Raw genomic sequence first — 10,505 nt, 5'->3', positions numbered from 1 at the left:
AATTCTATTATAATTTCTTAAAACACTTCTAAACCCAAATTTCCTACACTACGCTTCGTATCCTTTCATTCGTTAAAGTCTGTGACTTAACGTAAGTTAGCCCGCTACAACGGTCGCTATGTTAACAGTACATATTAAAATGACCATCCTGTTGATTGAATGTCTCTTCTATTTCTCTATTTCTATGACGCTGCTTTTGTCAGCGTTGAAAGGAATAATAAAGTTGTACGTCTCGGTTTGAATTACGAAGCTTCTGTTGTTCCAAGAAAAAATGTAAACGTTTCTTTTTTTTTGCTGCATATTATTTATTTTGTATTAGTTTGGTATTAAAGAGCTCGATGGTTTAGGTCTGACAGGGTCAGAACCGCCTGGCTCTGATTGGCTGATCGTCATTCAGCCTGCAGCTCTCATTGGTCGACTGCTTTTTCAAACCAAGACGCTACATAAGACGGATCAGTCGACTCACACTCAGTGAAGTGGATCGATGCAAACATCAGAGACCAGTGGAGTTTTATTTTGAAGTTTAGAACAACAGGACGTTCCTACAGCTATTTTCAGTCTAAATTATCAGCACATGATTACTAATTCACTGGAGTTATTAAAACTGATTAATAAGTAACTTCACACATTTGTTTACAACTTTAATGAACAAAAACATCACATAACTGAAACAGGACTTTAGTTTATGATTCATATATTATGAATTATTACATTTTCTCTGTTAAATAAATGTGTCTAACATCGAAATCTTCTTCATGTTGATCTGCAAGTAAACTTCTGAATTTTATATAAAAGTCACATTCAACTTCTTCCTCCTGAATCTTGATGGCGTCTTCAGGTGATCGCTGCTCTCAGCCCCTCTCAGCTGCTCTCACCTCATACAGCTGTTGTGAACAGAGACGTGTGTCTGTAGGTTGATGCAGCTGTAGTGAACAGAGACGTGTCTGTAGGTTGATGCAGCTGTAGTGAACAGAGACGTGTCTGTAGGTTGATGCAGCTGTAGTGAACAGAGACGTGTCTGTAGGTTGATGCAGCTGTAGTGAACAGAGACGTGTCTGTAGGTTGATGCAGCTGTAGTGAACAGAGACGTGTCTGTAGGTTGATGCAGCTGTAGTGAACAGACGTGTGTCTGTAGGTTGATGCAGCTGTAGTGAACAGAGACGTGTCTGTAGGTTGATGCAGCTGTAGTGAACAGAGACGTGTGTCTGTAGGTTGATGCAGCTGTAGTGAACAGAGACGTGTCTGTAGGTTGATGCAGCTGTAGTGAACAGACGTGTGTCTGTAGGTTGATGCAGCTGTAGTCAACAGAGACGTGTCTGTAGGTTGATGCAGCTGTAGTGAACAGAGACGTGTCTGTAGGTTGATGCAGCTGTAGTGAACAGACGTGTGTCTGTAGGTTGATGCAGCTGTAGTGAACAGACGTGTGTCTGTAGGTTGATGCAGCTGTAGTGAACAGACGTGTGTCTGTAGGTTGATGCAGCTGGAGTGAACAGAGACGTGTCTGTAGGTTGATGCAGCTGTAGTGAACAGACGTGTGTCTGTAGGTTGATGCAGCTGTAGTGAACAGAGACGTGTCTGTAGGTTGATGCAGCTGTAGTGAACAGAGACGTGTGTCTGTAGGTTGATGCAGCTGTAGTGAACAGAGACGTGTCTGTAGGTTGATGCAGCTGTAGTGAACAGACGTGTGTCTGTAGGTTGATGCAGCTGTAGTGAACAGACGTGTGTCTGTAGGTTGATGCAGCTGTAGTGAACAGACGTGTGTCTGTAGGTTGATGCAGCTGTAGTGAACAGAGACGTGTGTCTGTAGGTTGATGCAGCTGTAGTGAACAGAGACGTGTCTGCAGGTTGATGCAGCTGTAGTGAACAGACGTGTGTCTGTAGGTTGATGCAGCTGTAGTGAACAGACGTGTGTCTGTAGGTTGATGCAGCTGTAGTGAACAGACGTGTGTCTGTAGGTTGATGCAGCTGTAGTGAACAGAGACGTGTGTCTGTAGGTTGATGCAGCTGTAGTGAACAGAGATGTGTGTCTGTAGGTTGATGCAGCTGTAGTGAACAGACGTGTCTGTAGGTTGATGCAGCTGTAGTGAACAGACGTGTGTCTGTAGGTTGATGCAGCTGTAGTGAACAGAGACGTGTGTCTGTAGGTTGATGCAGCTGTAGTGAACAGAGACGTGTCTGCAGGTTGATGCAGCTGTAGTGAACAGAGACGTGTGTCTGTAGGTTGATACAGCTGTAGTGAACAGAGACGTGTCTGTAGGTTGATGCAGCTGTAGTGAACAGAGACGTCTCTGTAGGTTGATGCAGCTGTAGTGAACAGAGACGTGTGTCTGTAGGTTGATGCAGCTGTAGTGAACAGAGACGTGTCTGTAGGTTGATGCAGCTGTAGTGAACAGAGACGTGTGTCTGTAGGTTGATGCAGCTGTAGTGAACAGAGACGTGTCTGTAGGTTGATGCAGCTGTAGTGAACAGACGTGTGTCTGTAGGTTGATGCAGCTGTAGTGAACAGAGACGTGTCTGTAGGTTGATGCAGCTGTAGTGAACAGACGTGTGTCTGTAGGTTGATGCAGCTGTAGTGAACAGAGACGTGTCTGTAGGTTGATGCAGCTGTAGTGAACAGACGTGTGTCTGTAGGTTGATGCAGCTGTAGTGAACAGAGACGTGTCTGTAGGTTGATGCAGCTGTAGTGAACAGAGACGTGTCTGTAGGTTGATGCAGCTGTAGTGAACAGACGTGTGTCTGTAGGTTGATGCAGCTGTAGTGAACAGAGACGTGTGTCTGTAGGTTGATGCAGCTGTAGTGAACAGAGACGTGTCTGTAGGTTGATGCAGCTGTAGTGAACAGAGACGTGTGTCTGTAGGTTGATGCAGCTGTAGTGAACAGACGTGTGTCTGTAGGTTGATGCAGCTGTAGTGAACAGAGACGTGTCTGTAGGTTGATGCAGCTGTAGTGAACAGAGACGTGTCTGTAGGTTGATGCAGCTGTAGTGAACAGACGTGTGTCTGTAGGTTGATGTAGCTGTAGTGAACAGAGACGTGTCTGTAGGTTGATGCAGCTGTAGTGAACAGACGTGTGTCTGTAGGTTGATGCAGCTGTAGTGAACAGAGACGTGTCTGTAGGTTGATGCAGCTGTAGTGAACAGACGTGTGTCTGTAGGTTGATGCAGCTGTAGTGAACAGACGTGTGTCTGTAGGTTGATGCAGCTGTAGTGAACAGACGTGTCTGTAGGTTGATGCAGCTGTAGTGAACAGAGACGTGTGTCTGTAGGTTGATGCAGCTGTAGTGAACAGAGACGTGTCTGTAGGTTGATGCAGCTGTAGTGAACAGACTTGTGTCTGTAGGTTGATGCAGCTGTAGTGAACAGACGTGTGTCTGTAGGTTGATGCAGCTGGAGTGAACAGAGACGTGTCTGTAGGTTGATGCAGCTGTAGTGAACAGACGTGTGTCTGTAGGTTGATGCAGCTGTAGTGAACAGAGACGTGTCTGTAGGTTGATGCAGCTGTAGTGAACAGACGTGTGTCTGTAGGTTGATGCAGCTGTAGTGAACAGAGACGTGTGTCTGTAGGTTGATGCAGCTGTAGTGAACAGAGATGTGTGTCTGTAGGTTGATGCAGCTGTAGTGAACAGACGTGTCTGTAGGTTGATGCAGCTGTAGTGAACAGACGTGTGTCTGTAGGTTGATGCAGCTGTAGTGAACAGAGACGTGTGTCTGTAGGTTGATGCAGCTGTAGTGAACAGAGACGTGTCTGCAGGTTGATGCAGCTGTAGTGAACAGAGACGTGTGTCTGTAGGTTGATACAGCTGTAGTGAACAGAGACGTGTCTGTAGGTTGATGCAGCTGTAGTGAACAGAGACGTCTCTGTAGGTTGATGCAGCTGTAGTGAACAGAGACGTGTGTCTGTAGGTTGATGCAGCTGTAGTGAACAGAGACGTGTCTGTAGGTTGATGCAGCTGTAGTGAACAGAGACGTGTGTCTGTAGGTTGATGCAGCTGTAGTGAACAGAGACGTGTCTGTAGGTTGATGCAGCTGTAGTGAACAGACGTGTGTCTGTAGGTTGATGCAGCTGTAGTGAACAGAGACGTGTCTGTAGGTTGATGCAGCTGTAGTGAACAGACGTGTGTCTGTAGGTTGATGCAGCTGTAGTGAACAGAGACGTGTCTGTAGGTTGATGCAGCTGTAGTGAACAGACGTGTGTCTGTAGGTTGATGCAGCTGTAGTGAACAGAGACGTGTCTGTAGGTTGATGCAGCTGTAGTGAACAGAGACGTGTCTGTAGGTTGATGCAGCTGTAGTGAACAGACGTGTGTCTGTAGGTTGATGCAGCTGTAGTGAACAGAGACGTGTGTCTGTAGGTTGATGCAGCTGTAGTGAACAGAGACGTGTCTGTAGGTTGATGCAGCTGTAGTGAACAGAGACGTGTGTCTGTAGGTTGATGCAGCTGTAGTGAACAGACGTGTGTCTGTAGGTTGATGCAGCTGTAGTGAACAGAGACGTGTCTGTAGGTTGATGCAGCTGTAGTGAACAGAGACGTGTCTGTAGGTTGATGCAGCTGTAGTGAACAGACGTGTGTCTGTAGGTTGATGTAGCTGTAGTGAACAGAGACGTGTCTGTAGGTTGATGCAGCTGTAGTGAACAGACGTGTGTCTGTAGGTTGATGCAGCTGTAGTGAACAGAGACGTGTCTGTAGGTTGATGCAGCTGTAGTGAACAGACGTGTGTCTGTAGGTTGATGCAGCTGTAGTGAACAGACGTGTGTCTGTAGGTTGATGCAGCTGTAGTGAACAGACGTGTCTGTAGGTTGATGCAGCTGTAGTGAACAGAGACGTGTGTCTGTAGGTTGATGCAGCTGTAGTGAACAGAGACGTGTCTGTAGGTTGATGCAGCTGTAGTGAACAGACTTGTGTCTGTAGGTTGATGCAGCTGTAGTGAACAGACGTGTGTCTGTAGGTTGATGCAGCTGTAGTGAACAGACGTGTGTCTGTAGGTTGATGCAGCTGTAGTGAACAGACATGTGTCTGTAGGTTGATGCAGCTGTAGTGAACAGAGACGTGTCTGTAGGTTGATGCAGCTGTAGTGAACAGAGACGTGTCTGTAGGTTGATGCAGCTGTAGTGAACAGACGTGTGTCTGTAGGTTGATGCAGCTGTAGTGAACAGAGATGTGTCTGTAGGTTGATGCAGCTGTAGTGAACAGAGACGTGTCTGTAGGTTGATGCAGCTGTAGTGAACAGACGTGTGTCTGTAGGTTGATGCAGCTGTAGTGAACAGAGACGTGTCTGTAGGTTGATGCAGCTGTAGTGAACAGACGTGTGTCTGTAGGTTGATGCAGCTGTAGTGAACAGAGACGTGTCTGTAGGTTGATGCAGCTGTAGTGAACAGACTTGTGTCTGTAGACACTGAGATCCACGGAGCTCCTCCGGACTGATGTGAACCAGACTCGTGTTTAGTTTCATGATGTCTGGACTAACACAACACGTACTGAGCAGAACAATCTGGGGAAGAGTTCCATTCACGTGTTGAGGCTTCAATTATTCATGGAGTATTATTTCAACACACATTACTCTTCTGTTGATTTCATAAAATATATATAATATATATAAACATTTCTAAAACTTCATTTAGAAGTTCCTTCAACTTTACGTTTATATGTTTCTTATATGTTTTAGTTTCACTCTTTTCAGGCTTTTAAACTTGATTGAATTTGAAGTATTTTAAATCAACTTCTACCAAATATAAATATTTTTACGTCATTTATTTCAAGTGTTTCATTTATTTTTATTTTAGAGCTTTCTGTAGTTATTTGTTTCATTAACTAATCGTTTAAAAGTTTCCATCAGCTGATTATCTTGTTTCTTTACTGAGTCATGTGATCAGTTCATCACTGAGCGCTGTGATTGGCTGCTGACGAGCCTCATCAATAACCAATTCATCTTCATGAACGTTCATCGATCTGTTCGATCACGAGACCTTTGGTTTGATTAAAGGATCTTTAACATCTTCCGTTTGTTTTCAAAAGGCTCAATAATGTGCTTTTATTGTGAAAAGACCCAACTGACTAAATGTAACTAATTACTTTAATCTAATCAATAAAGTCATTGAGAACGTCTGGACATTAAACCCGCAGCAGGAAGTTAAAAACTCTCATAATGTTTGTTCTGTGATTTAAGAACTCACGTTAAGACCTTTAAACTTCAACACAAGACGTTAAAAACACCGTAAATACAAATGTTCTACGTTTAAAACGTCTTCAACTTAAACTGTTTCTTAAACTCCTCTTAGACTTTCATTGAACACTTTAAGATTCTCTGAAGCTTTAATCATTCACTCTTAAAGTTTAATAATCAACAATAAAGTATTAAGATCCTGTAGGAACCGGATCAGACCAGCAGGGGGCAGCAGAGCCCTGAAGAGGATTTCATCTCTATTTTACCTTCAACGGCAACAAATAACTTCCTGTTTTATAGGTTATGAATTCTGAATAAACTCATTAAAAGGTGATTAATGAAGATAACGAGACCACTAGAGACCACCAGAGACTACTAGAGACCACCAGATACCAACAGAGACCACCAGATACCACCAGATACCAACAGAGACCAACAGAGACCACCAGAGACCAACAGATATCAACAGAGACCAACAGAGACTACCAGAGACCACCAGAGACCACCAGAGACCAACAGAGACTACCAGAGACCAACAGAGACCACCAGATACCACCAGAGACTACCAGAGACTACCAGAGACCAACAGATACCAACAGAGACTACCAGAGACCAACAGAGACCACCACAGACCACCAGATACCACCACAGACCACCACAGAGACCACCACAGACCACCAGAGACCACCAGAGACCACCAGAGACCACCAGATACCACCACAGAGACCACCACAGACCACCAGAGACTACCAGAGACTACCAGAGACCAACAGATACCAACAGATACCAACAGAGACCAACAGAGACTACCAGAGACCAACAGATACCAACAGAGACCACCAGAGACTACCAGAGACCAACAGAGACCAACAGATACCAACAGATACCAACAGAGACCAACAGAGACTACCAGAGACCAACAGATACCAACAGAGACCACCACAGACCACCACAGACCACCACAGACCACCACAGACCACCAGATACCAACAGAGACCACCACAGACCACCAGAGACTACCAGAGACCACCAGATACCAACAGAGACCACCACAGACCACCAGAGACTACCAGAGACCACCAGAGACCACCAGATACCACCAGAGACCACCAGAGACTACCAGAGACCAACAGAGACCACCAGAGACCACTCTTTTTATTTGACATTAAACTTCTTCTTCTTCGCAAAGAGTTGAACTCAGAATGGAGATCAAAGAGAAACATGAACGTTGGATTCTTTCGTTGACCAGCTTCATATTTATATCATATATTAATATGATTTATGATTTATGCATATTGAACATGTGTGGAGGGTTTCTGTCAGTGAACACAGACTGAAATCTGGAAACCCCTGAAGGATCCACTAGAGTCCACCACGGTCTCCCTGGAGCCTCAGACAGACTCCAAGAGTCCCTGACAGAACGGCTGCTGCATTTATTTAAAAACGTTGCATCCAATAATACGGAGTTTATGGTTATGATTATGCCTCTTTCTGCAAGAAGCAGACTTCAGTCTAAGAAAAGTGTGGGACAAGGAGCGGAGAGGAGGAGGAGAGGAGGAGGAGCGGAGAGGAGGAGGAGAGGAGGAGGAGCGGAGAGGAGGAGGAGAGGAGGAGGAGGAGGAGAGGAGCGGAGAGGAGGAGGAGTGGAGAGGAGGAGGAGAGGAGGAGGAGCGGAGAGGAGGAGAGGAGGAGGAGCGGAGAGGAGGAGGAGGAGGAGGAGCGGAGGAGAGGAGGAGCGGAGAGGAGGAGGAGAGGAGCGGAGAGGAGGAGGAGGAGGAGGAGGAGCGGAGGAGAGGAGGAGGAGAGGAGGAGCGGAGAGGAGGAGGAGGAGGAGTGGAGAGGAGGAGGAGGAGGAGGAGTGGAGAGGAGGAGGAGGAGGAGGAGTGGAGAGGAGGAGGAGGAGGAGGAGGAGTGGAGAGGAGGAGGAGGAGGAGGAGAGGAGGAGAGGAGGAGGAGCGGAGAGGAGGAGGAGGAGGAGGAGCGGAGGAGGAGAGGAGAGGAGAGGAGGAGAGAAGGAGGAGGAGGAGGAGGAGGAGGAGCGGAGAGGAGGAGGAGGAGGAGGAGCGGAGAGGAGGAGGAGGAGGAGGAGCGGAGGAGGAGAGGAGGAGCGGAGAGGAGGAGGAGAGGAGGAGCGGAGAGGAGGAGAGGAGAGGAGGAGGAGCAGCCGGTCTGCACATTCCTCCAGTCGGAGAGAAACTCGGTAAACAAACCGGAGGGTGCGAGAAACGAGAAGGAGGAGGAGGGGAGAGGAGGAGCGGAGAGGATTCTCCGAAACCACCGACGTGGGATCACCAGCGTCTGCTGCGCGCTCAGCCAATGAGCGCAGGGTACGGGGGATCTATTGACAGCGGCAGACCAATGAGGTGCGGAGGTGCCGGGCGGGGTGACGCCCACTGCGGGCAGAGAGAATAAAGAGCCGAGAGTCTGAGCTTCAGAGGCAGACAGCTCCTCACTCTGAACCGCTTTACCGGACTCTGCAGGACTTCCGTACCGATCTGGATTACCGCTCGTTGGGACTCTGTTCCGGGATTGTAACTGCAGCCTCCTCGCGCTGTGGATACTTTCTTCTGATCCTGGATTTAGTGGATTATTTAACAGACTTCAACATGACTCTGGAAGAGTTCATCGGCTCCAACAGCACAGAGAAAAGGTGAGTTTCTGACGCGTATCCATGCGTAATTGCGCACTGGCACGTGGTGGAATGATCCCTATAGACCGGATGATGCTCCTGGATCACATTACACTATGTATCTGTATTATCAGTTCATTAACAATCATCTGCGCTCTGACCGCTCGTTGTGTGCGCGCTCTGCGGGTTTCGGTCACGTTTAACCGGCTCTTGTCCCCGCAGGATGGAGACGGTGACTCAGGCTCTGGAGAAGCTGCTGGTCGCGGCTCAGAAGCAGGACTCTGTCACGGTGGGGGTCTACGAGTCCGCCAAACTCATGAATGTGTAAGTTTGATTTGTGCAGCTTTGAACCATGAACTCCATATTCTTTAACAATAATGATGAGCGAGCATAATGACGCTGACGTGGTCCCGGTCTGCCCCTGCTGCTGCAGAGACCCGGACAGCGTGGTCCTGTGCGTCCTCGCCACCGATGAGGAGGATGAAGACGACATCGCGCTGCAGATCCACTTCACGCTGCTTCAGGCGTTCTGCTGCGACAACGACATCAACATCCTGCGGGTGTCCGGTGTCCGGCGTCTGTCCGCGCTGCTGGAGGACGACACCGGGACCGGGACCGAGCCCCGGGACCTGCACTGCATCCTGGTCACTGTAAGTCCACCGACCCCCCTCTACCAGAACAGAACCTGCTGATCTTTAGAGTTAAATCACCACACTGTGACGGAGTGAATGAATCAATGAGCGGCTCTCTTCTCTGTTGCAGAACCCTCCGGTGCAGCCGCTGCAGTCTCCGGCCCTGCAGAACATCAGCAGCTTCTGTGAGGAGAGCCGCTGCAGGAACCAGTGGGTTCCGTGTCTGCAGATGCAGGACCGCTGAGCCGAACCGGGCCGAGCCGAACCGAGTCAGACCGCTGCAGGAGCGGTGAGAAGGAGTGCAGACAGTCCAGACGGCCGAGCGTCCTTCTGCTGAAGACGAGTAACCGGACCGGACCGGACCGGACCGGGTCTTCTGATGCCCACGTGGTTCATTGAGTTGACCGTGAGGCGCGTGGGGTACCGGTACCGGACGGCCTCCCGTTAGAGGACTGTGACTCCGCGGGTCCTGGATCTGCAGAGCGGGAACGTTTTTATTATGACACGTCACGTGAGTGACAACAGCTGTGATGTCACGTGACTACTGAACCCACAAGAGGTCGAACTGAGGAGCTGCACGTGACGCTCCGGAGTAACTGAGCTGCAGGTGTTTCTGCTCACCTGTCGGCATGTTGTTGTGATGCGCGAGTCAGCTGTTTGTTCAAGACATTCAATAAATAATTGAAGGAGAAATTATTGATTTCTGAGTGGTTGTATGAGAGACAGAGAGCGAGAGAGAGAGAGCGCGAGATGTTTTCCTCTTCTATCTGACAAAAGTACAATATTTACCTCTGAGATGTAGAAAGTACTACAATAAAGTACAAGTACATCAAATACAGTAAATGTACTGAGTAAGAGGTTTTAGGAGACGATGTGTTCAGCGACTGTAGTAAATTATTACATCAGCAGCAGCTTTATTTCTAAACTCATCGTGTGTGTGTGTGTGTGTGTGTCACAGAATCAGTTATTTCTCATCTTTGCGTCACGTCGCCGTGGAAACAGACGGAGCCCACCGATTGGAGCGGCCCCTGGGAGCCCCGACGATACGTAGGGAGATCCTGCTGCCTCGTCACTGACCATGTAAGG

At 48.1% G+C, this 10,505-nt stretch overlaps 1 protein-coding gene across 1 annotated transcript; it reads left to right on the top strand.

Annotated features, from left to right (window-relative positions):
• Positions 1-8,624: 8,624 nt before the first annotated feature.
• On the top strand, positions 8,625-10,103 carry LOC306776741 (growth arrest and DNA damage-inducible protein GADD45 beta-like). Its single transcript, XM_079267550.1, has 4 exons — positions 8,625-8,808; positions 9,010-9,111; positions 9,221-9,437; positions 9,550-10,103. Exons 1-4 carry the CDS (start codon positions 8,765-8,767, stop codon positions 9,661-9,663), a joined length of 477 nt encoding a protein of 158 aa, XP_079123676.1. The 5' UTR covers positions 8,625-8,764; the 3' UTR covers positions 9,664-10,103.
• Positions 10,104-10,505: the final 402 nt, after the last annotated feature.

The sequence above is a fragment of the Melanostigma gelatinosum genome (genome assembly GCF_949748355.1).
Source record: "Melanostigma gelatinosum genome assembly, chromosome: 4".
Lineage (NCBI taxonomy): Eukaryota > Metazoa > Chordata > Actinopteri > Perciformes > Zoarcidae > Melanostigma > Melanostigma gelatinosum.
This window is presented reverse-complemented; position numbering and strand designations above follow the sequence as displayed.

Coding starts and splice junctions, on each gene's coding strand:
- LOC306776741 (XM_079267550.1), top strand. CDS start 8,765: ATGACTCTGGAAGAGTTCATCGGCTCCAACAGCACAGAGAAAAG. Junction 8,809..9,009: donor TCCAACAGCACAGAGAAAAG/GTGAGTTTCTGA, acceptor TTGTCCCCGCAG/GATGGAGACGGTGACTCAGG. Junction 9,438..9,549: donor TGCACTGCATCCTGGTCACT/GTAAGTCCACCG, acceptor TCTCTGTTGCAG/AACCCTCCGGTGCAGCCGCT.